The sequence below is a fragment of the Phoxinus phoxinus genome (assembly GCF_949152265.1).
Source record: "Phoxinus phoxinus genome assembly, chromosome: 19".
Taxonomy (NCBI): domain Eukaryota; kingdom Metazoa; phylum Chordata; class Actinopteri; order Cypriniformes; family Leuciscidae; genus Phoxinus; species Phoxinus phoxinus.
In genome coordinates this window covers 17,907,808-17,934,673 of record NC_136894.1, presented here as the reverse complement: position 1 = coordinate 17,934,673, position 26,866 = coordinate 17,907,808, and the positions used below count along the sequence as shown (strand labels likewise).

The 26,866-nt window shown below is 40.7% G+C and overlaps 2 protein-coding genes across 15 annotated transcripts in view; one reads left to right on the top strand and one right to left on the bottom strand.

The window, feature by feature from the left end:
* Positions 1–26,866, top strand: part of thrb (thyroid hormone receptor beta) — a 182,960-nt gene that overhangs the window by 83,180 nt on the left and 72,914 nt on the right. For 3 of the 13 annotated variants that reach the window (XM_079591039.1, XM_079591035.1, XM_079591047.1), the window contains exons 2-3: positions 1,886–2,177; positions 4,882–4,948. The gene's annotated coding sequence lies outside the window, so the exon portion shown is untranslated. Of the gene's footprint in view, positions 1–1,885; positions 2,178–4,881; positions 4,949–21,342; positions 21,434–26,866 lie in introns of all 13 variants that reach the window. The other 10 variants (XM_079591040.1, XM_079591037.1, XM_079591048.1 and 7 more) reach the window with 4 other exon arrangements.
* LOC306987070 (uncharacterized protein) lies at positions 18,464–23,833 on the bottom strand. 2 transcript variants are annotated; one of them, XM_079591052.1, is made up of 2 exons: positions 22,564–23,833; positions 18,464–18,579 (listed from the first exon to the last, which is right to left on the bottom strand). In XM_079591052.1, the coding sequence occupies exon 1, from the start codon at positions 23,479–23,481 to the stop codon at positions 22,567–22,569; it is 915 nt and encodes a 304-aa protein (XP_079447178.1). In that variant the 5' UTR covers positions 23,482–23,833; the 3' UTR covers positions 18,464–18,579; positions 22,564–22,566. The 2 variants fall into 2 exon arrangements, with proteins under 2 accessions (XP_079447178.1, XP_079447179.1); XM_079591053.1 differs by lacking the exon at positions 18,464–18,579 and having other exon boundaries at positions 22,257–22,621; positions 22,757–23,833.

Here is a 26,866-nt window from a genome sequence, read left to right as displayed (position 1 = left end):
ATTCCTGGAACTGGATATCGTTACACATCCTTATGCATCGCTTTCTGCCAGGACTTTTACCCAAATCACAGAAGTGACCTAGACGTCCGGGTTAGCGTTAGCATAAGCCATCAGGCAAGTGTTATTTAAATAAACTGCTGATGTACTTACAAAAATTTTCAATGCCTCGTTTTATGAGTACAGAACCTATTTGTACTACTGTAAAAGTTTGGTAGGGCATTATTATTGGGGTTATTTACGAGATACAAACTTAGATCCGATAGCGCCTGCACTAAGCCATTCGGCTGATATCTCTAAATAAGCTCTAACTTTAATAATGTTTGACCGAGGGGGAAAAAGCTTATGGGGGGTGTTTAGTTCTAGGTCATGGTGCAAAGGATCCTAGGTTGAAATTAGTCAGACCCATCCCTTTAATACTGGCCCTGTTAGAAAGGTGTCAGAATACACAGTGCATCGCAGTTTGTTGTGTATGGGGCTCATACACAGCATAGCCGCAGACGAGTAAGGGTGCCTGTGCTGACCCATCCACCGCCAAAAGCGGCAACAGTGAGCATGCAATCATCAGAACTGGACCACGGAGCAATGGAAGAAGGTGGCCTGATGGATCACGTTTTCTTTTACATCACATGGATGGCCGGGTGCGTGTGCGTCACTTACCTGGGGAACACATGGTACTAGGATGCACTATAGGAAGAAGGCAAGCCGGCAAAGGCAAGCCGGCGAAGGCAGTGTGATAATTTGGGCAATGTTCTGCTGGGAAACCTTGGGTCCTGCCATCCATGTCTTTGGCACGTTCTGTTGCAGACCACGTACACCCTTTCATGGAAACGGTATTCCCAGGTGACTGTCGCCTCTTTCAGCAGGATAATGTGCCTGGCTGGCAACAAAGCAAAAATAGTTCAGGCATGGTTTAAGGAGCACAACAACAAGTTTGAGTAGATATACAGTATATACATACATATATTATATATTTTTGAGAATTTGGTAGTAATTGATTAATAAAAACAATGAGGTTGTGCCATACAGCATATCTTGAATTTAGTCAATTTGCTGTGCGAATATAACAGCATCCTCTTGAATTTACAACATAACAAGGATGTCCGATTTTTTGATTTTTTTTATCCATTTGTTACTTGCTCAAATCAACAATACTGATGTAAAATGGTGATGCTCAAAACTAAATATTTCTAAAGAATGTGGAGCAGCTGCATGCAGGAATTGAGGATACAATTATGGAAGGACAGGAGTTATGAAAGAGAAATGAGAATGGAAAGAGAGGCAGGCCAAAATGAACAGTGGACGAGACCAGCATGTTGCATAACCGCTCTGACATCTACATGCAGCCGGCTGTTCTAGGGCAGTGAGAGTCTCTCGACGGGGGAAAATGTTCCAAATCAGGGCCTTTCAGGGTGAGAATGAGTCACATGACAGCCAGTCTCAAAAATTGCCTGCTTTCATTTGGACATAAATTACTGCAGTTATAAAATGGCATATTTAGACAATGAATAAAAAAACTTTCTTCATTATTTGTTAAAGGGATCTTTTTTTTTTTTTTTCACTATTTGTTTTATAATTTAAATGCTTTTTTTTCTGAAGTCTGTATGCTGTATAACACCGAGAGGACTCAAGCTTGTTAGCAGAATACCTCCAAATTATATAACCTAACAAATGTGGACGGCGAGGACCAGCCGTCCCCTGCACATATGTCTTCAATTGGTACACCACTGGACCAAACTGTTTAATAGTGCAATGGGCCCATTGACTACAATAGAAAAATCTCCAGCCGCCCGAACTAAACAGGGAGCTGCGAGATTTGAGCAAGCTATCTTTGAGGGTGGTCCGGCCACGGCAAGACTCATGCTTTTTTTTTTTCTCCCATTGCTAGGAGGCCTTCAGGACCTCAGGATCCAACACAATCTTGGGTCGGGGGCCCTGCGGGTGCGGGTAGCATTTAGCCGGACATGAGCGACGCTGGGTATCAGCCGCAGGGCGGGGCTGAGAGACCTGAGGCGCTGGTTTTGCTAGCTGAGAAGGCGGCTTTCTTCTGGGTCGTCTCAAAGCTGAGCTGGAGCGTCTGGGCAGGAAGTGCCACATAGCTTGCACCGACTTCTGTGCTTCGGTGAAGCGCTCCGAGAACCCCTTCACAGCTGGGCCGAAGAGGCCAGTGCTGGAGACTGGTGAGTCAAGGAACACCGTTCTGTCTGCCTCTTTGATGTCGGTGAGGTTCAGCCAAAGGTGGCGCTTGAGCACGATCAGGTTAGCCATACCTCTGCCAATAGCTTGAGCAGTAGCCTTCGTAGCGCGCATTGCTAAGTCCGTGGCACTGTGTGTCTCTGAACGACTCTGGGTCCAGGCCAGACTCATCCATAGTCTGGAGAAGTTTGGCATGGAAAACCTGCAACACCGCCATGGTGTGCAGGGCCGAAGCAGCCTGGCCGGAAGCGGTAAAAGCGTGTTGTTCCTTGTCTAAAAAATTGCTCTTTTAGAAAACTGTGTTTCGCAATGGCGAACACACAGCAGCAGAGAAATGATATTGCGTAGTCGCCGGATGGCCTCAAGAGAACGGCGACAGAAGAGAAGCGGCTTCTCGAAGTGAAGGTGCTGGTCCGCTGCAGGTAAGACTCGTTCTAGCTGCTTTGGCTTGATTCGACGTTGATAGCTTCGTTGAGGAGACAGAGACTAGAAGGTCACTGAAGGAGATTAAATCTGATGCTATGGCGAAATGGTCGGCTTTTATAGCGTCACGCCCATTCTGATGGGCTCTGATGCGCTAGCTCCTGATTGGTTCGTGCGTCTGAGCCGCTTCGCCATTGCTGCAGCACTGCCAATTAGCTACGCAATACAATGTGACCGTTCTCGAAAGGGAACAGGGTTTTTCCTGCAGAATCACATCTCTAGCGCAAGAGCCCTAGAGCCCCCTTTAAAGTTCAGGTAAAAGTCAATGCACAGAATAGCAAGTGCATGATTTAAAAGTAATTATAAAAAATAATATAAATGTAAGTATTTTCTTATAATGCAGTATATAGGTCGTTAGGAGTCTTTATGAATGTAACGCAATTAGATGTTATGGGAAGAAGGAGGCAGGAACCTGCGAACATTCAACAAACTTTAAACCTTTTTAATGTAGCTAATTGTGTCCAGATTAAGAAAGAGTGTGATGTTTTTACGAGTAATGAAATTAACAAAACAATAATCCAGGATCACCAGTGATCCTTGCCGATCAAGGGGTTTTAAAGGACATCCTCCTCTGATGTTATGGGTAAGCAGTTTGGAATGGTGATCAGCAGAGGTCAAGCAGATGCTAATGCTTCTCAGGGGAAATACGGGCTGTGAGGAATGTCACATCTGAAAGGTTGGTTTCCTAAAACCCTGCGCTCTGCCGTAGATATGCTGTATCCTGCAAAACAAAAACAGGGCTCATGTCTACCGTTAAGCGTAAACTGAAGACTGCATAATAGAACCATTATATATTACACTTTTGGCCATGTATGTGAAAATATCTTAAAGGTGAAGGTGTGTGTGTGTGTTTTAGTGCCCATCCCAGTTTAGACTCAACTTTATGCGTCGGTTTAACTATTAAGTAAGCCATTTTTAGGTTGACTTTATGAAAAGTGTAAACAATAGCTCTGTGACTCTTTGATAACATTTCTCTGCTTTTTTGTGCTATCCAATATGTCAGGTTCCTCAAATCAGTGACTCAAATTTGTGTCTGGGTTAGGATTACATGTTTGTCTAAACCAAAGAGGTGTATAATGCGAGAGCTATACCTTAGCATTTCGATTCAATATCACTGGCGGTTGTCCTGCACACGGGTGGGTACTCGACGGGTGAACCGCTAATATTTGATAATATTGGAATAATATTTACGTTGTCATTTGCGGTGCGGGTCAGGACTCAATAGGCATGGGCGGACTACGGGTCCAATTGTCAAGACTATTTGACTCAGTTTGGTATCGTAGGCAGCAGCTTTCAAACACTCCCATGCTTATTTGTGTTCAAGCTCTGTAGTCTGAAGAACGCCAAATATTTCTAATTAATACGCGATTTGTAGCGCTGAGCATTGTAGCCTATCGTGCTGCAACTGAAGTGATTGACAGCTTCAGTCATTATAAAGGGAGCGCTCTTTGCTCCCTTTCTCTATATAATCACAATTTGAATAAGGTTTTTTTTTTTCATGCCGGACTAATGCCCACATATACACTACGAAGTTTCAGGAGAGACAACTACATTTAAATGCAAAGTGAATCCACTAAAATATCCCCGATATTATATGACAGTGGCTCATATTTGGCTATATGTTGTTTTAATTTTTGGAGACCGTCGTCTGTATAACCTATGGTGTGATTTATGCTCATTTGTTCTAAATAGCCTGCATGGGAAGGCTGCTCACATGATGCAGATGTTTGTATTGTTTATGACGGATGCATGTTATCTTTTTTTCTGTTAATTGTTACCATGTTGGTCTACATGTCTATTTTTCTTAAATGTCTATTTTTCTTCACCTCTAAATGCCTAATGTTGGTTTGATTGCACCTGTTACTTGAGAAAATAAATAAAGAATTGTCTACCAGATGTAGTAGATTTAATGCAGGTGCGGTCCGGGTTGAGTACGGAATTAAATAAATGCTGTTGTCAGATAACGGGTCGGGTGTTCTGTGCAGGTTTACCAAACATGACCCGTGCAGGACACACCAGAAGTAAAGGAAAAATACATCTAAGGAAACAAATTATGCATTGTCCTGCATTATAGCACATGGTTTGCTATTGTTATGAAATATTTTGTGTAAACCTTCTTGATTATTATCTTGTTTTTTAGGATGTTGATTCTCTGGAAAGATTGTTTAATCACGCATTCTAATCGCTCTCAACCTTTCATTCTAGATGTTCATGTTGGGAGGGATTCGTGCACCTCAGCCGTGGCAGGACTAAGTGCTCCCACGTCTTGCTGGTAAGAAAAGTGGTTTGTGTGTAATATCAACTTTATTTAAAAATCAAATGCAGTTGTATATCAAATAAAACGTATTGCAATTAAGGCAGTTTTTAATATTACAATTACATTTCTTCTCCAATTCGGTGTTGAAATCTAATCAATTAAATACATCTTATTTTCATGACAGATTTATCCATACATACCTTACACACACAAACACACAATCACCAGCCACTTATTAGGTACACCTGTTCAACTGCCTGTTAACGCAAATATCTAATCAGCCAATAACATGGCTACAACTCAATGCTTTTAGTTATGCAGACATGGTCAAGACGATCTGCTGAAATTCAAACTGAGCGTCAGAATGGGAAAGATATGTGATTTTAGTGACTTCAAACGTGGCATGGTTGTTGGTGCCGGATGGGTTGGTCTGAGTATTTCAGAAACTGCTGATCTACTGGGATTTTCACACACAACCACCTTTTGGGTGGTGAGTGGCAGTTCTGTGGCTGAAAATCCCTTGTTGATACCAGAGGTCAGAAGAGAATGATCAGACTGGTTCGAGCTGATAGAAAGGCAACAGTAACTCAAATAACTACTCATTACCACTAAGTATACATTAGGTATTCAGGAGAACATCTCTGAACGCACAACACATCAAACCTTGAAGCAGATGGGCTACAGCAAGCTTGGGCCCTAATAATCCTTACAAAAACAATAGGGCCTTTGCCCTTTCAGGGCTTAGGCCCTAATAAATAATCCTTAGGAAAACAATAGGGCCTTTGCCCTTTCAGAGCTTGGGCCCTAATAATAATAATCCTTAGGAAAACAATAATGCCTTCACCCTAATAAAAATGCATCGGCTACCCGAGACAAACAACCTAAAGCTAATAAGATACAGTGGCCCAATGTTGCTCAGTCATCTTTAAAATAAAATAAACATACTGTCAGTTCACGAACAGGTTAATTACACACATTCTCACACTGTAAAAAAATAACAATGGTAAAGTACTGTCAGCAGAGACGCCAGCAATTTACTGTAATTTTACAGTATTCATACTTTATTACCGTAAAATGGAATACAATATAATTCTGTATTTTCTTGTATGTATGTATGTATGGTACATATAAAAAAACAGATGCAGAAAGATCACAAAGGGGCATCAAGCAGCACATGCATTTCATTTGTATTGTTCTTTGAATGTTTTTTGTTTTGTTGTGGTTTGCAAAGTTTTTGTTACCTGACCCCAAGTTCTGCTAGACTTTTTTTTGCCCATCAATTACCTAGCTGGCAGGAAGATTTTTGATCACAAGCCTGACATGAAGTAAAGCAGGTCTGTGAAAAGAAACCTCCTAGTCAGCTGGTTGAATGCTGGGCAAAAACTGACCCTATGAGCTGGGCCCCCTCAGAGGCCAAGCCCACAGGTTCCACAGTTCAGGTCGAGGGTGAAAGATAGAGCCCTCTACTTGGGACAGAAGGTCCCTCCTGATGGGGAGCTCCAGAGGAGGCCCGTTGAGGAGAGACACTAGATCATAGACAGTATATAAACTGGACACAGCGACCCCATAGGTTTCAACGGAGAGAAATTAAGTCAATTAGAAGCACTCACTTCCTGATCGCAAGGCAAACTGCGCAGGCTCAAACTGAGCTTGACGACGTAGATGTGACGTGAGCAACCTGTAGGTCTTCTAGTAGCTGTGCCGAGAGAAATCTGAATCATTCCCTTCCGAATCTCGCAGAGACGGAGAGCGTGGGTATTAGCTGTCCATGAGCTAGCAACGAGAGCAACTTTATCACTCTCTATGGGCTTCTTCCTTGACTTTATGCCTCCACGTCCTCCCGATAGCTTGCGAGCTTCTCTGCCTGTCCATACGGTAATTTTTCGACTTGTGCGACAGAGTCGCGCGGGTATGACGCAATCGTTAGCCTATTTTTACAAAAACTGCTTCTACGGGGCCATAACGTAAGATACAAGGTAATGGAGCCTTTTATACATTTTCGTGTTTCTTTAGAAATAAACAATGGACAAACGGTGTCTTTAAACGCCTCAGATGTAAAGTTATTCGCTGTCAAAGTGACGGCAAAATGAATGGGAGTCAATGGAATGCTAACAGCAGGTGGGGGTCCGCTAGCCAATGGCGGCGCCCGGGGATGCTTCAGTGTCTTCCGAAACACTGCCCCCCTGCACTAGATGGATGAACCAAACCCTTTTGGGAACCAAGCCATCAGCGTTTTTTTTTTTTTTTTTTGTGCTATTTTATTAAAAAAGTTTTCACATGTAAATCAACAAAATTTACAGTTTTAACTATTTCAAGTGTAATCTTTCTTTGTAAAAAAGTATACATTTTATCATACGTATTTCAAAGTTAAGGATTCATTAGTTTGAATATTGGAACAAACACTATAATAACAACTTAGTTGATAATTCAATATACCTACTTTACTTTTGACAAAACATCACATACTATATATTTAACATATGAGCAGAAATTGGTGAACAAAAGCTTATATGATGTGACAGTAGTCTTTTTTACAGTAAAAACGTTATAATCTATCCAAAACTAATCAACGAAATCTTGTCTAAACATTCATATTTCGTTTTTATGATAGCATGAATGTTAATTTGCAGTTTAATACGTTCCTTATACGATGACATTTTATTGAAACATATTTCAGTCGATTTTTACTCATCTCAATATAGCAATATAGTTTACTAAAAGCTAAACTATAGATGTGTTCATGTAAAATAACATGTTTACTAATGTAAGAGTTAGGGATGGCGAAAACTAAAAAAATTCTTGACCGACCACCGAGCCTCATTAGCCGGTTGAAACCGGTTAACCGATTAGTTTAAAATATGCTAAGCTATTTGAAATAACAGCCATTTCGAGCCGTGCCTGCAATTTCGCAACTCTGTCGCATCTCTCTGCCGCTCTGCCTCCTGCTCACACACACCCCGGCGCCGCCCTTCCACTCACGTCCACTCAAGTCCCCTACAGCGCGAAACATGAGTCCCGCAAACGCGGCGCCGAGGAGCTTGTATGTAATCGGAGGACAAATGGCTCCTTAGCTTTGAAATGGTTTTGTACAAGGTGATCGCGTTGAAAATAAAGGCGTTTGTTAGAAGCTCATTTGAAACATTGCCGCGGCTCATTTAAGAAAATGACAGCTACGAAGAGACGCCGCTTTAGCTTATCTGTTACCACTGAAATGTAGATGTAATGTATTTCCATATTTAAGCACTGTATCACACAAGTTGCAACTTACATCTGTGTCATTCTTTTTGGTGAAATGGTCCCACACACTACTTTTCTTTGCACGCTTCATCCTGTCGTCTGCCCTGGCTCTAACCTCGAGTGTTTTAGCCTGTAGCCTTTACTTTTCGCAAACCTTGTGAGCGCGCGAACCCAAACGCTGTGACCTCGCACCAAATGTTTTTATTGGTTTATTAAGTACAAACAGGCGAGTTATGAAAAATTGAGTGTGAGGGATTTGTTCACTTCACACAAAAAGATCTTGGAATGAGATGGCTAACTAGTAGTGTTTAGTCCACTGTCTATAATAGCCTAATTTAGAGATCACTTTTTTTTTAACCGACTACCGACAACTTTGATCGATTAACGTTGATGCGGTCAACCATCGATCAAACGGTCATCGGTTAACATCCCTAGTAAGAGTGTGAATGAACGGCACAGACATACTACAGCACGCGTCTGTGCCATTCATTCATTCACACACAGACACGCGATTCATATTTAAACAATCTTTTTGCAGTTTACAGACACTATTGCATATTGCGATTAGAACAAAGCATATAAGAATAAAGTATTTAGCCTACCTATCCCTCAGCTGGATCCGTTGCTCCTCGAAGTGAAACAAACCAGCACTGAGGTAGCCTATTCCCAGGATTTTTATTATGATAGTATTATTCCTCACAGCGTAGCCAGACCACGTAAAGTACATGAGTCTGATTAAACTCGGGTGTGTTTTCCAGCTGATCCAGCTGATGTGAGCGTTGCATGTATTGCCTCAGATAATTTGCGTTCGAATAGCACGGGCTCTCCGTGGGCGTGGTCACATTAAAACTTGATGAGTTATAATGAGAACGACAGACATCTCTTTCTTTTCATACAGATTACATAGACAGAGAATATTTGTTTTTTATATAAATTAATTAATTTAAAAGAAGATAATTCAAGCTCCATGCCTGTGTGCCTGTATGTCTGCATGAGTGTGTTCGCTGAGTTACAGTTCATTTTCGGACGCGTTTCAGAATGGACTTCACTGACAGAGAGAAGGCAGAATTCGCATCATATTTATTCTTCTTTATTTGGCAAAAAACACAACACTGTTTTTTATTGTGATAAAAAAAAAATAGACACTCAACAGGAACGAATGATGTATAACACTTATATGTAAGATCAAAATCAACAGAGTATTTTGATTCTCTTTTGCACTGATAAGAAAAAAAGCAAGCTGGAACCGACTCCAGGGGGTTAAGTATCCGCACCCGACCTGCACCCGATGGTCAAATTACAATTATTTTTATGTGTTGTTACGTGTGATGATAAATGGATGATCATCACCTTCAATAGTGGAGAACAACGGTTGATGTGCGCATCTCTAATGGTAACATAATACACTGATGAATGAGCGCTGCTTTTAAATGAACATTTCTTTAAAACAAAATTTATTTGACAGAGTTTAATTTTCTTAATGGCATAAACAGGCTTTAGGCCTACTCCCTTGAAATTTAAACTGGAATGTCACTTTTTCTGTCACTGCGACTTCCCGAACAGGCGAACACATGCACAGACAAATAAATTTTAGACATGCTCATATTTTAGAGAATGTTAATATTTTCGTTAATAATGATTTATTATATCCACCCGCGACCCACCCGAAATTAATCAGAAATGTTATTTTTATTTCTTGACCCGCCCGATCCGCGGACTATCTGCAGTGCCCGCGGATATAACCGCGATCAGCACATCACTAATGCCCGCATCAACATAGAATCCCAAACCACACCTAGAAAAGTGGTCCTCTGTAGTGGAGAAAGCACATTCTTCTTGGCGTTTAGCCGTAACTGCTCTTTCATGTGGGCGAGAATGACATCTCGATGTGAACCGCCAACTCATGTGATTGAGCTAGAATCAACCAATCGTTGATGTAGCTCATGATGCGAATACCCTGCAGATGCAGTGGCACCAGAGCTGCATCTACACATTTCGTGAAAGTGTGGGGTGATACAGTAGTGCTAGGCCGAACGGAAGAACTCGATATTGGTATGCTTTGCCCCCGAAAGCTAACCTCAGGAACTTACTGTGATATGGAAGGATGGAAATGTGGAAGTATGCGTCCTTGAGATCTATCGTGACAAACCAGTCCTCGGATCTGATCTGTGGCACGATTTGTCTCAGTGTTAACATTTTGAACTTTAGCTGCATAACTGACTCGTTTAGAACTCTCAGATTCAAAATGGGACGCTACCCCCCATCCTTCTTTGGACCGATGAAATACCGACTGTAAAACCCGGTGTCCCTGCTGGAGGGAGGTACATGTTCTATGGCCCTTTTCTCCAACATGGTTTTCACTTCTTGTTCCATTACCAGAACCTGCTCGTGGCCCACCATGGTGGATAGGACCCCCATAAACCTGGGCGGGCGAGACCCAAACTGTATTTGATAACCCTTTTCTATGGTCTGCAGGACCCAACGAGAAATATTTGGCAGTGGCTTCCACGCAGTCAAAAATTCTTCTAGAGGTACCAGCCTTTCGAGACTGTATACTGAGGTGTTAACCGCCACACTCTGTTTTTGAGTGGCACGGTGTGAGGAGCAGGCTTAGCAGCCCTGGAGACATGAGTACAGCGGGAGAGGAGTTTCTGAAATGCAGCCGCATGCTTAGCTGATTCCTGAAACCTCTCAACCGAGTTTAAGTGTTGTCGAAGAGGCCAGAGGGAGAAATAAGATCACCCATTAAAAAGTTCCTATCTTTTTCTTTAATATTGCTCATATTCAACCAGATATGTCTCTCAGTGACCACCAGGGCTGCCAGAGACCAGCCGATAGTTTTAGCCATCTCCTTGGCGGCCCTGATAGACAAATCTGTATAATATACCCCTGTCCTCATCAAGATCTCCTAACAGTTTGCCCTTGTAATCCTGCAGCAGTGACATGGTATGAAGGCATGCTGCAGCCTGACCAGCCGCTGAATTAGCCTTACCCGTCAAAGCTGATGTTACTCTAACTGGCTTGGTGGGTAATGCCTTGAGGAAAGATGCTGATTTAGGGGAGAGATAGCTCGCAAGCGTCTCTTCCACCTTTGGCATCTCCCTATAACTGTGCTCTTTATAGTTTGTGTACTATAAACTCTATATGAAACTGGTTTCTCCCACAATCTGTACACCTCTGTGTGGAGAACAGGGAACAACAGAAGGCCCCGGCGTTGAGGTTGTGAACGAGATGGTAGGAAGTGTTTGTCCAGCTTGCTTTTAGAATGAACGTCCTACTTATCTGCGGGCCAATCGATGCTTAATCTTTCGACCGGTCTCGTTACAACATCAACAAGCTCCTCAAAAGCATGACACTGAGGTGGCGAATCCTCAGTATCTCCTGCTTCGACACTAACAACGTCTAGTTCCTTGGAACTTCGGTGCCTCAATTGGGGCGGAAGTGACCGCAGCACGTGCTTTCAAACCCTGAGAAGGCACTGGATCTGTCAGGTGAAGGCAGAGATAAGGTTGGGCCCGTCTCTAACCCCGCTGACAAATCCATTTGCGAACGCCAAGTCTGAAGCCTTCGCTGTGCCTCAGCAGCAGCGGGACCTGAGCCTTGGGGAACGCGGGCCTGAGTGTCCTCGCTAAAGAACACCAGGCGGGATCGGATGTTGTGCAACTGCCTCTCTGATGTCATCATGTAATCTCCTGAGAAAAACGGTGTGCCCTTCTGTAGTGCATGGATTCTTAAAGTTATGCAGTTTCCTCAAACATTGTTAAAAATATGAATGTTTGCTCTCAAATCTTAACCCTCTGGGGTCGGCAATCACGCCGGCGTGATTTGCGCGATTTTTTTCACATAGCAGCTAAATAAACGTAAAATACTCCGTCATTTATGGTCATACAGACTTAATAAATATGAAAAAAGAATCTGTGAGATGTCTACTTTTGTATGTGTCCACTTACAATCAAAACAAAACGTTGTGCTTTTGTAAAATAAAGAAATTAAACAGGGTGTGCTTTCTGCCTCTTCGTCTCGTGAACTTTTTTTTCTTGAGGACGTCTCTAAACATAAACAAAACTCCGCGAATACTTGTCACACATTTATGAGCTATATGTCTTTATAAACATTTAAGTCTGTAGTTTTAAATTATCGGATTCTAAACGAAAACAAATATTCTCTGTTTAAGGCCCTGTTTACACGAGAACGCTCGCGGGTGAAAACGTAAAAATATTTTATCGGATGTGCCTTTCGTTTACACGGCGACGGCGTTTTTGGGGCTTAAAAACGCAAAAAAAGTGAAACCACCCTCCAGAGAGGAAATCTTAAAAACGCTCCACCGTCGCACTCCCGTCTAAAGGGTAAAAACGCAAAATTCTGCTAGACAGTGAAGGCACCGATCACCGGCACACAGTGCTTCACATTGCCACCTAGCCACCTGGAGCCACCTGGAACGTGAATTTCACACACTTGCGTCATCATATGCACGCAGATTCCCCCCCATAACGCTCGTCTAAACGCAGAATAAAAAGTGATAACACAATGCCACTTTTGCGTTTTTTCTTTGTAATTTGTATAAAAACCAACAAATATCCAGTTTCTCTAACGCTTGCTCATTAGTTTTAATGTGACCACACCCACACGTGCAAAATATATTGACATGCAAATCTTCCACACATCACGTGAACACGCGCTCAAAACAATGCACCGAACTTCATCAATCCTCTGTTGTCGTCGAGTTTGGAAGACACGCTGTGAGCTAATATTGGATTTACATCAGAAGAAGAAGAACGCGATTTGAAGACAAGAAAGATTTTAAGGTAAGAAATAATTCTGAATTATATCAGTTAGTTATTGTTGCATAAACTTCACATTGCAGTCGAACTGTTGCTCGATGCTTCAGTGAATGTCCTCTGCTCGCGCTGTGTGTTTGGAATTGAGGATGGATACCCGAGCCCACATCAGCGCGATAAGGCATTGAACATTTTAAATTTAAAACAGCTTATTATGTAGGTTGCCAATGTCCCTGATGCTTTCACTTGATTCAAACGTTCGTTTTTGTGAATAAAATACATGTCAAATATTATCATAACATCTGTCTTCCTGTGTGTGGAAATTTGTTTATGTAGCCGTGACAACAAAACACGTGCATGCGCGCTGATGCGCTCATCTGTGGACATTTCCGAATGCCTTCCTACAGTTGCTTAATAAAAGCGAGCTTTCCACACAAACAAACGTACATGTGTCATTAGTATGAGGAAAAAAATGGGATTTTAACAAAACGCACCAAACATAGGCTTCATGTTTTTACTCCAATCTCATTTCATAACGTCATATCGATTGTAAACATTTGAAGTAACATATGATAATCAATATATTTTTCTCTAGTGTAGTGTTACTGAAGTGTTCCTTTTTAACGATGCATGCTATACTATTGTTATTATTATTTTATGCAGCCCTGCACCTACAAGGCACAACAAACCTGGTGTTCATTATATGTGTGTGTGTGTGTGTGTGTGTGTGTGTGTGTGTGTATTTTGTAAATTTTAAAAAGCAATTTTAACCAGAACAAATCTAAAATGTAGGCTATTCCCAAAAACATGCAGCCCTAGTTTCTCTTGATATCAGCATGTTCACAGCTTTTATTTTATTGTATTTCTTTAGGTACCAGTCCTGTTGACTTCAACATGAGCAGAACATGGTAAAGTGAAAAATCAAACATCTTGGAAATGATTTTAATTTAGTTCAGTGTGTTAAATAATGTGCTTTTTTTTGCCATTTGTTGTGTATCTTTGGATTATGTTGTGTTGTAAATAAATCCAAACAATCAAAAAGCCATTCTTTTTTAAATCTCCTCATTCTTTATGCAAAATTCCTCATAATGATAGTGCCTGAGAGCTCCTAATAGGGCCATTATGGGAGGTTCTTTGTCTCTTTCAGATGTGAAACACTCAATATTCATGGGTGGTTTACGCCTACTCGCATAAAGCTTTCTTACACAAGACATTACATGTTACACATTACACATCTTACAAATTTTAAATCAATATATTGTTTTATCTAAATGAGTAGTCAGGATGATTTTCACATAGTTTTGGAGCAAATAGTCTAGGCTATGTGATACAATTTTCAAAAGTCTTGTGAAGAAATAATCATTTTTGTAATTTTCACAAACCACGTATAAATGTTATTATCTCAAAACTACAAAATTTTGCATGCATGCTGCTGACATATTTTTATAGCAGAGTTTGTGCTGAATGCAGTGTAATAAGACTTTAGCCATGAAAATGTCACAAGTAACAGAAATAACCACAAATGTTAGAGCATGTCAGAACCCCCAGGACCCAGAAAACACCTCAGACCCCAGAGGGTTAAAGTCCATAGTCTAATAAGTGGTCAAAACTGGACAATGAGCTCTGGGTAATGACTAACATAGTGATGTTTGGGCTTCAGTGGATGATTAGGAAAGGCTTGCTTTCGGCAATGCAAATATTCATTGATGATAACTCTCAGATAGGCTATCGGACTGGTTCAAATGGCTGGTGCACAAATAATCTCCACAATTTCTCTAAGTTGTAATACCAACTGCCATATTTCATTGTCACCTGGATGTTCTATTTTGTCTCCAATCTAGATGGGCAACATTCTGAGCAAACAGCAATTTTGCAAGTTTTCCACCCTCTCTATTGACCTCACAGGGTTTGTCATTAGCATCTTTACCAAGATACTTAACTGATTTGTTTGCCGATTCAACAACATCTGACATACATAGAAGTATGTGAGTGTATTAAATAGGGCCGGGACTCGATTAAAAAAAAAATCGAATTAATTAGAGGCTATGTAATTAATTAATCGAAATGAATCGCATTTTAATTGCATATAAATATTTGACCTGAGAACAGTGAGAAGTAATTTTTTTTCACATGGATTTTTAGTATACCATTGAATAATGACTGAATACATAAGCTTAAGCAACAAAATATTGTTTATTTTTGTTCAACAAAGTCCAGCAGACCAGTGCTATTTTTGCCATTAAGTGTAGCAATAGCCTTTCCGAATTCCTTGTTGCATAGCTTGCACACAACCATGCTCTTATCGACGCTTCCATCCGTTCGTTTTTTATAACAAAATGTCCCATCCACGGGGCCAACCAAAGCGGTCTCGTCAGCTTCTTTGTTCATGTTCACTGTGGTTTGTTGTTGTCTGAAGTTATCGTTTAGTTAGAACTGTCTATGGAAGTTATGAACGCTAGTTGGTGCTCCAGTATAATCGGTCCGCCTAAACTCATCCAGTGAGAAACGTTCCACGGTGCAAAAATAAGTGCGATTAAAATGCGTTAAAAATGTTTAACGCGTTATTTTTTTGTGTAATTAATTCATCTTAATTAACGCGTTAAAGTCCCAGCTCTAGTATTAAATAAAGAGTCAAATTTAACACCTCCGCTGGCTGAAGACTGTCCAGCACTGGTCTGACCGTGATCACTGTATGACTGTATTGAGCAGTTATTGCCTTGCATAAGAGGATGTGCATGGAATTCTTCTCTGGTGATCTCACAATATCTGCAGAATTGTAAACTCTTGCTAAAATTCTCAACAAAGCCTCCTATGTTATGTGAGCCCAAGTTGTCCCCTGCAATGGCACACTAAGGCTGCGTTTACACTTGGCATTAACATGCGACCTGTATCTGGATGTTGTCCACATACACATTGAAAAGACAAGTGTAAACGCGTTTCTGATCGGAATGTTATCCGATCAGCTTGTCCAGTTTCGGAGGTAGTCGAGGGCGCATTGTGATCGAATCTCAGTGTAATGTAAACGCAATCCAGCCATCGTGTCTGCATTCACAGGTGGACGTCATATAAATCCCCGCCCAGTCTCCCCGCGTGGCTGTCAGAAAATAATGGCCAGACGTAGTTTAGAAAATAAATTAAATTTATTTGAACCTTACAATAAACGTCAATATTTAAAACAGTTTATTTAGACTTCACGTGTGTGTCAATTTTAATTTTAATTGTGCAACATTATCTGAAGAGGCGATTGCCTGTACAATCACAGCTGTGAGGCATGAGATCTTAATGAAGAGCGTGCGCTGCTTTGCCAGAGGAATAATAGGAATAAACATTTTATTTTTGTATGTTTTAAATGTTGAATATTTTTATTGTTTCAGCATGTTTATTAATCTCCCATTTCTGTTAGTCATTAAATGCTTACCCTTAAACCCCGATGATCGATGATGTGACTTAACCATGGTTATTTTTGTATGATCAACTCAGGAAATATTCTCTCATTCAAAAAACGTAATTTGATTTAAGGATGGAGATTGCACAGGAAAGTTAAGTGAGTGAGTGAAAGCAATTGGGACATTGCTTAATTTGTATAATCTTTACTCTTATTGGTGTCGTGCTACTGACCTAATTTAAATATTATGCAGGAAACAGAAATCCGATCGGTTATCCAGATACAGAGGCTACTTAATATGAACAAATGTAAACACACAGTGTCCTGATTAGCAAATGATCCGATCTGCTTGATCGGATCATGGTGATCGCATGTTAATGCCAAGTGTTAACGCAGCCAAAGTTGCCTGAATCATAATCATACACAAGTAGTTTGTTAAGGCTTGGTTTGTAGGGAATTACAAACCTGCGCACATATATTTAAATGCGCATAACTATAGAATTAATTCTTAATGTGCATTTAAGCGCCATCAGCGTTTCTCACAGGTTTGCTTTGCATTTAAATTTTTTTGTAGAGAGAACGATGTTGTCTTAGCGGCCTCTAATTTCATAACTAATGATCGTTGCGACGGAAGTGAATCAATCAAAACTAACTTTAGCTGGAAAATATCTTTATTCAAGAACCGCTATAAAGCCAAAACAACCTGTTAACTGTCACCCCCCTTTTTTTTGAATAGACACGAAAATGCACATTCCGAACTTAAATGTTTGTAATTCAAGAATGCTTATATAGACATAGGATTGGTCTTGTTTTAAAGAAGACATTTGTCAGATTTTTGTAGAAGTGAAATTAAGAAAGTGAAAAAGAAAAAAAGTTATAGAAGTTTGAGTTTATGAAAATGTACAAAATAAAAAATTTAATTATTCATATTTTATATAAAATATATATTTTTCAAAACCTGAGCGACTCTAAAACTGCTAGAAAATCAAAGCGAAAAATCATAAGTTGTGTTTCAAATTTTAGGTTGATATCTCAAAAAATTAGCTTTCAGTAAGATTTTGTTTGGGCGCAGTACCAAACTTTTTCACTAGACTCCATTACTGCCCATATAAGGGCGCCTCCATTTCCATATGTGGGTTTTCTTTATATTTAAAACATTTTCAGACCTCTTTTTCTAAAATAATTAAATGGATGCTATCTTTTGAACTCTTGGCATGAAAACAAACTGAGGTTTCTACCATTCTTTTATGATTTTTCATGTTCATCACTATTTCAAAATAAAGGTCTGAACTCACTAGGAGTATGAAAATATTCTTGTAGCAAATTGATAAATTACAGCTTCTCTTAAAATCAGTCACCAAATATGAAAACTAGAGACTGTAAGCTTTCAAATGATATATAGTTTGTCAAGATTAGTTTAGGTTTAGTATAGGATATTACTATTTTAAATATGTAATGACTTTGGGCCCACCGGTGGGCCCAGTGACAGTTTAAAGCACTTAAAATCGCTATATAAATGAAGATGACTTGATTTGACACTGATTGTTCGTAGGCCAGAGGAGAACTGGGCCCCGACTGAGCCTGGTTTCTCCCAAGTTTTTTTTTCTCCATTCTGTCATCTAATGGATTTTGGATTTTGGCTTGCTTAGTTGGGGACATTTAACATTCAACAATATTATTGATCTGCCTTACTTCAGGTGGACAATGACGCAATTTTCTTCAAGAAACAAACTTTGTTGTATTATTTTCATGTTATCACTGTGAAGCTGCTTTGATACAATCTGTGTTGTAAAAAGCGCTATATAAATAAAGGTGATTTAAGTTCCCTTATAGACGTTTCCATCCGACAGGGTAACGCCATTGAGCTCAATATCTGTAAGGTATTTGACCAGGGAGCCCATAACCAAGTCCTGACCAAAATACTTTAACTCCTGTTCTCTACATAAAAGAACAAGCTGCATGTGACCAGTGCTTGATCTAATCTATTGTGATACAATTCAATTCAATTCAATTCAAGTTTATTTGTATAGCGCTTTTCACAATACATATTGTTTCAAAGCAGCTTTACAGGAAATGCATTTCAAAAATGTACAAACAAAAATACAGTTAGTTAATCATAAATTTAGGGCATAACATATCGCCGGTGTTGGGTCGTCTCTTCACAGGCATCGAGTCGTCTCATCACAGGCGTTGGGGCATCTGAAGTCTCCATGAGAGGCTGGAAACATAACTGGAGCTGACGAACTCTATTTGAGTTATCTCGGGACAGGCGTCCCGAGATAACAACAAAAAAGGCAGATGGGAAATAATTAGCGTAGCTGCTGTTCATAATATGAATGCATTTGATCTGATTTAACTGTAGTTTAAAAGGTACGATGCATCATGTGAATGCTTGGCTAAAGAGATGCGTCTTTAGTCTAGTTTTAAACTGGGAGAGCGAGTCTGAGCCTCGCACAGTATCAGGAAGGCTATTCCAGAGTTTAGGAGCTAGATGTGAAAACGCCCTCCCTCCTTTAGTGGACTTAGTTATCCTAGGTACGACCAGAAGCCTCGAATTTAGCGATCTTAAAGAGCGCGATGGATTGTAGGGCGATAGAAGATCTCTTAAATACACAGGAGCTAAACCATTTAGGGCTTTATAAGTCAGTAACAATACTTTGTAATTGATACGGAACTTAATAGGTAACCAGTGTAGAGATGATAAAATTGGTGTTATATGATCATATTTTCTTGACCTAGTAAGAACTCTAGCGGCTGCATTTTGGACTAACTGTAGCTTGTTTATTGAGGATGCAGGACAACCAGCTAATAAAGCATTACAGTAATCTAGTCTCGAGGTCATGAATGCATGAACTAACTTTTCTGCATCAGAAACAGAGAGCATGTTACGTAGCTTAGCAATGTTTCTAAGGTGGAAAAAGGCTGTTCTTGTGACATTTGAAATATGATTTTCAAAAGACAAGTTGCGGTCTAGTATAACACCCAGATCTTTTACTGTAGAGGATAAAGTAACAGGACATCCTTCTAGATTAAGGTTGTATTGTAAGAGGTTTTGTGGGCAGTTTTTTGGACCAATCAGTAATACCTCCGTTTTATCTGAATTTAATAGAAGAAAATTACACGTCATCCAATATTTTATATCTTTAACGCACTCTGTCATTTTAGATAATTTAGTGTTATCATCTGGTTGTGATGAAATATATAATTGAGTGTCATCAGCATAACAGTGGAAACTTATTCCATGTTTTCTTATAATATTACCAAGTGGCAGCATATAAATTGAGAATAGCAGAGGGCCTAATACAGATCCGTGCGGCAATCCATAATTTACTGACGTTATCTTTGATTTTTCCCCATTTAAATGGACAAAATGGTAACGGTCTGATAGGTACGATCTAAACCAGCTTAATGCCTGTCCCTGAACACCAGTGTAATTTTGAAGTCGATCTAAGAGTATTTTATGATCTATAGTGTCGAACGCAGCACTAAGATCGAGTAAAACTAGTATTGAGATACAGCCTTGGTCAGAAGCTAAAAGTAAATCATTTGTAATTTTAACGAGTGCAGTTTCTGTGCTATGATGTGGCCTGAATCCAGACTGGAATTTTTCATAGATATCGTTTTCTTGCAAGAAAGAGCACAATTGAGCGGACACAACTTTCTCTAGTATTTTAGAAATAAATGGAAGATTTGAAATGGGTCTGTAATTTGCTAGGTTATTTGGATCTAATTGTGGTTTCTTAATAAGAGGTTTTAGGAACGTTTTTGGAACGTGACCTAAAGATAGAGACGAGTTAATAATATTGAGAAGAGGCTCTCCCACTACAGGTAACACTTCTTTCAGTAGTTTAGTGGGTATTGGATCTAATAAACATGTTGTTGGTTTAGATGCAGTAATAAGTTTATTTAGCTCTTCCTGTCCTATAGTTGTAAAGCGCTGTAGTTGTTCTTGAGGGGCGATAATTGAGGCTGAATCATAAGACGCTGTCAAAGATTGTACATTTACAATTGTATTTCTGATGCTTTCTATTTTCTCAGAGAAGAAATTCATGAAATCATTACTACTAAAATGTAACGGAATATTTTGGTCAGGTGATGTCTGTTTATTTGTTAGTCTAGCCACGGTGCTAAATAAAAACCTTGGATTATTTTGGTTGTTTTCTATTAGTTTGCGGAGATGCTCAGCCCTGGCTGCTTTTAGGGCCTTTTTATAACGTGACATACTGTCTTTCCACGCAATTCTAAAGACCTCTAAATTAGTTTGTTTCCATTGGCGCTCTAAGTTATGAGTTTCTCTCTTGATAACATGCGTAGCACTGTTGTACCATGGTGCTTTAGTTTTCTCTCTAACCTTTTTTAATCTAATTGGTGCAACAATTTCTAATGTACTAGAGAGAACGGTGCTCATACTGCTAGTCATTTCCTCTAGTTCATCTGTTAGTTTGGGTTCACTGAGGAGCGGAGATAGATCAGGTAAGCTATTCAAGAATCTATCTATAGTAGTTGGAAGGATTGTTCTACCTGGTCGATAACGCGGTGCAACATGACACATTTCAGCCGTACGTAGTATGCAAGTTACCATGTAATGATCAGTGACGTCATCACTTTGCGGTATAATATCTATATCGGTTGGATCGGTTCCATATGATATAATTAAATCTAGAGTATGATTAAGACGATGAGTGGGACCACTAACGTTTTGCTTGACCCCAAAGGAGTTTAGTAAATCTGTAAACGCAGCCCCTAACGCATCATTTGTGTTATCAATGTGTATGTTGAAATCTCCAACAATTATTGCCTTATCGACATTGACTAATAGGTCTGAGAGAAAATCTGCAAACTCTTTTAGGAAATCCGCATAGGGCCCTGGAGGTCTATATACAGTTGCCAAGGCTAGAGATAATAGAGATTTCTTTCTTACATCTAAAAGCGTCACATTTAGCACAAGTACTTCAAACGAATTAAACCTGTGACCTGTTTTCTGAGTAACATTAAGAATATCTCTATAGATTGTTGCAACACCGCCGCCACGACCAATCAGACGGGGCTCATGCTTATAACAGTATCCGGGCGGAGTGGACTCATTAAAGGGGTGGTAAAGTATGATTTCACTTTTCTAACTTTATTTAGTGTGAAATGTTGCTGTTTGAGCATAAACAACATCCGCAAAGATACAATGCTCAAAGTTCAAAGCAAAGGGAGATATTTGCTTTTAAAGAAATATTTTTTTAAGGACTACAACAAAGGCTGGTAGGGACTACACCACATTCTTCCGGGTTTAGTGACATCAGCAAGTCTAAAATGTATATAAGCCCCGCCCCCGGGAACAAGCAGTCATGTTGTGAAGAGGAAAAGTTGTTGTATAAGAGTACATTTGTGAGTCAGCTCAAACTTTAGCATCCATCTTTTCACATGCAATCGAAATTCACTGTGTGCATCGCACAACAGTTCCTATACGAGCGATTTATAGATTATCATGACAGAATATCCTAATTGAAGATATTTAACTCCACATCAGCAACATACATTCATCAACTAACCTTTCAGAGACGTCCTGTTGCATTCTACATGTTGTCACTTCTTCTTGAGTCTCTCCATCTTTGTCTAACTCCGTTTTGACATTAAAGGCAGAACAGTTTCTGTCATTTTAGTGTGTCTGCGTGAGGTAATCGCAGCTGCTAACACACGCGAGCTCTTGAAACCCCGCCCTCTGTGCAGCTCATTTGCATTTAAAGGGCCAGGCACAAAACGGTGCGTTTTTGCAAAGCCTCAAAAAGTGACAACTTTAACATGCTATATAAAAATATCTGTGGGGTATTTTGTGCTAAAACTTCACACACACACTCTGGGGACATCAGAGATTTATTTTACATCTTGTGAAAATGGCATTTTACCACCCCTTTAAGACCGAAGTAATCATTTGGTTGAAGCCAGGTTTCAGTAAGACAAAGTACATCGAAGCTATTATCTGTGACCATTTCATTTACAATAACCGCCTTAGGTGTAAGCGACCTAATGTTTAGAAGACCTAGCTTTAGACATTGTTTTTGTTCACTAATATTGAGATTTTCTGGTTTAATCACAATTCGATTTTTCTTAGATCCTGCAGTAGATTTATTATTTGGCCTCACTAAACGAGGAATAGACACAGTTTCTATATAGTGTTCTACACTGGTACTTATATCACAAAATTTGGGACAGCAAAGAATGTGATTTGGACTTTGACTTACTAGTCATATGGTGTGTAACGTCTTTGAGATGTTGTCCGACAGAACAGCCGCTCCGATTCTGCTGGGGTGCAGGCCATCAGCACGGTAGAGCCTAGGTCGCTCCCAGAACAGATTCCAATTATTTACAAAGAGCAGTCTCTGTTCATTACACCATGACATTAACCATTCATTTAGTGCAAACAATCTACTGAACCTTTCTTGTCCTTGTCGGTACGTGGGAAGCGGTCCAGACACGACGATCTTTGCTTCAGGCGATGTTCTGCGTACCGTCTCGATCAGGCTCCTGTAGTCCCTCTTCAGAACCTCTGTCTGCCGCAGCCTGATGTCGTTCACCCCCGCGTGCAGCACGACAGCTCCGACGCGCTCGTCACCGTTCAGGATCTCGGGGACCTGCGCAGCGACATCGAGAACACGAGCACCAGGAAAGCAGTGAGTGCGCACCATACCTTTACCTGAGGTAGCGCGGACATGCCGGACGATGGAACTGCCGATGATCACAGCGTCGTCGCGTTCCGTCTCGCGAAGAGGGGAGAAGCGGTTCCGGGTGGAGATCTCGAAGACCGGGAGGGGCGGAGAGGTCCTTGCTCTGGTCCTGGCTCGTGTCTTCCGCTGTGGAATCATCCAGGGTCCATGGTGCTGTGTCGGTGTCGGGGTAAACGAAACCAGGGGTGCTCGGGTCCTGTGCAGAGAAATACACGGAGTAGAGGAGGCCGGAGTCGAAAAGTTACTAACCACTGACTTGTGGTGATCGGTGCGTGATGCTTCAAGCGCTGATCGTCGGTCTCGCAGCTCGGCCTGCCTCCCCAGCAGATCACGGATCTGCTTCTCCACGGACTCCAGCTCCAACCGCACCGCATGCAGCTCAAACGTGTCCTCACCTGCACTCAGAGGTAGACACACATCCGATATATTCGCCATTATAGCAGATGAACAATAAATTAGCAGTGATACTACCAATATCACTACTAATTTAGGACTGGAATCATGGATAGAACCCGTATCCTTTCAGTGATACGAGTGTAAATAAGACGATCGATAGGCGAGGGCCGCGAGACCACGCGTGCAATGCTGGCGGGCTAACGTTAAAGATAGTAACGGAAGTTCGGAAAGTTGGATATAACTAGCGATATCAAAGCAATCCGATTGTTTTTTATAAAGAGTAGTATCGGAGATATGTTCACACGCTGGAAAAATAGAAAATGCTCGTTTATAAATGAGTGTAAAGACGAAAATCAAGGATTTATAAATCAATTCGACGGAGCTCCAAACACAAACAACGCGCTCAGTCGCGACGCATGCGCATTGACAGCGCATTGACGCATTTATATACACTGCGAGTATCTTGTGTTTTTTCTTCTCAGATCCATGTGGATTGACCACTTCAAATGCAACCTGATATAGGATCAAGCTCAATGATGAGCTCTCTGTCTGAAATAACACATTCTCTGCATTATGTCTGCCATCCCACACGTCCCGAAGAATATCCTTAGATCCAATACTGGAGTGTACTTGTTTATATTGTTCCCACACTGACTCACAATGAAAAAGAGATTGGAGTGTTTGTTTAATGGGAATATACTGAGCAAAACACTATTTGCCTGCCTAATTTTAACCAAGACAGATCTGAACTGGCTCAACGCAATTTAAGCAATTCTTGAAAAAGTTTTTTTTCTTTTCTGGTCAGTAATTTTCAGGTAATTTACAGGTCTTTATATAGGTGAATGTAGACATATTTATATAGGTCAAACAAAAATGAAATTGAGAGTGGCCACACATAAATATGCCATTCACACTAAAAACTTGTTGTATGGTAAGGCATTAATGAGGGAAACGCTACGTTTTGGTTGAAGCAGAGGAGGAAGCAGGATCCAAGTGCAGTAGTTTTTTATTAAATAAACTCAAAACTTCACAAAATACAAACTCGGGACTCAGACTTGGGAACAGAACAACCACCATAGTGCAATAATAAGAACTGACAAAAACTGAACTAAACACACTCACAGGGCTTAAAAACAAAGACAAACAAGCTTAATAAGATAACATGGCTAATAGGAAACACCTTGGCAGACTAATAATCATTAAACATAACAAGGGACTGCAAAACATGGAACAAGACTGGGGAACACAGGTTGAAAACATCACAGGTGGGTTATGGTGACAGCTCCGTTAAAATTATTATTCAACGTTATAATCTATATATGTTTTTCTTCATTATTTTTTTATAATAAATAATATATATATATATATATATATATATATATATATATATATATATATATATATATATAATAATTATTATTATAATTTTTTATTTAATTTTTTATTGGCACTTACTAAAATGTTTAATTTGTGCAGGAGCTGGCTGGTTATAGCCACTCCTAGTGATTAATCAGCTGTTTTGATGATCCACTGATTTAAAGAATGTTTGGGTGAACAAGAGATAATTGAAAGGTAACAAGGTTGTTTAATAAATAAAACGGAAACAAAGCCAGCAGGCAAGACAGCGTGCAACACACAAACAATACCAGACACTAGATTGGCATCTGTGATGAATGTGAATAGTGTCCATGGTGACTGATCAGTGGCGGGAAACACAGACAAGGAAACGCATGTGAGGAATGAAAACAAACTAAAAGTCTGGATATAAGTATAAGAACTGAAAATAACTAAACATAATGGTGACATTACTCCCCCCTCCGGCAATGCATGGCCTCGCGCCGTAACAGAACCGAGGGAGAACCGGAGGGGGTTCTGGAGGTGGACGAGGTGATTGGAGAGAGGCTGAAATGGCAGGATGGTGAAGGGATGACTACGATTCCCTGGTGGTGCTGATGAAAGGAGCATCACTGCACTGCAGTCCAGTGCCGACAGCCCACAATGGAGGAGAGGGAGGAAGGAGACCTGGTGGTGAAGAGGCTGACGGCAGCTGGGGAACGACCGACGGAGACTCGGCAGATGGATCCATCGGCGCAGACGGAGAGCCGATGGACTCAAGCAACGTCGCTGACTCTGGAGATCTCTGTGACGAACGCTGAAAGTGAAGCCAGAGTACCTGAGGGCTGAGGCGTAGCTGGTGTGATGGAGGACAGAGGTGACACCAAGGGGAAGGAGGAACCTGCTGCAGCCGTAGGGGTGGAGGAATGGAGCGTAGCGGATGGACCGCAAGTCTGTTGTGGAGGCAGAGTGATGACTGACCAAGGGGGAGCCGGCAGGATGAGGGAACCCAATGGAGCCGTAAGTCTGAGGGTATCCGGCGGAGCCGCAGGTGGGAGGAGCCAAGACGGAGCCGACAGACCGAGGGTGAAGGTAGAGCCGCGGGATCCTCATGCACAGGGATTGCCCGGAGACGGCACAGGGCTGTAGACACATCCAGCAGCGGTGGGGCTGGAGAACTGGCTGAGCTTCGTGGTACCACCGTACTTGACTGACCGAAGGCAGGGTTAACACAGTCATTGGAGCTGTCCGAAAACAGCAAAGATGAAGGTACCGGGTGGGATAGGGTGGGAATGGATGTTTCCTCATTGAAGTCGATCAGCCAGTCTTCATTTTCCGTTGATACGATTCCCTCGTCCGCTGATCTCGTGGGCTCACATTTTTTCTCTCACCAGATTTGTGGTGTCTGGGAGGTTGATAGGATGGTGGAAGGTTGCCCCGATCCAGAACAAGGTCTTCAGGGTTTCGTCGTCAAGGGGCTGGTGACTGCAAGGCAAAAAAAGTTCTTGACAAATTACAAAAAATTCTGTCTCTCCTGAGCCAGGAGGATGGATTCATTATTTAGGTACGGTATTCTGTCACGATTAGATCCAAGGAAGACGGAGATGAAAGGTTACAAGGTTGTTTAACCCTTGTGCATTTTTCAAATTCACTACTCTTTCGTTATGTCCGTGGCTGAAAACAGCCACTACTTTAAACTGCTCTAAAAATTTATCAGATAGATATTTTTTTCCATTTTTTTCCCCATAAATCTATTAATCAACCTCAGTCCTGATCAAAACTACTAAATGTTTCAAAACAATTCAGGATTTTATCTCTTTAATTGCCAAATTCATAAATGATGTCACTGATTTGGGGGGAAAAAACACTAAAATGACTTATTTTCAATATAAAATGTGATTGTGGACTGGATTTTTTTTACCTTTTATCACAGTCTTGGACATGTTAAAGATTAGAAACAATATTGGTTTTGATGCATTGTTAGTTTTTGTGCAGCATCAGATTTTTACTGTTTCTCCGTCATTTATTGTTCGTGGCTGTTTTTGGCCCATTGACTTCCATTATAACCACATTTTTTGATTGCAAAGAC

Coding starts and splice junctions, on each gene's coding strand:
- LOC306987070 (XM_079591052.1), bottom strand. CDS start 23,481: ATGGCGAATATATCGGATGTGTGTCTACCTCTGAGTGCAGGTGAGGAC.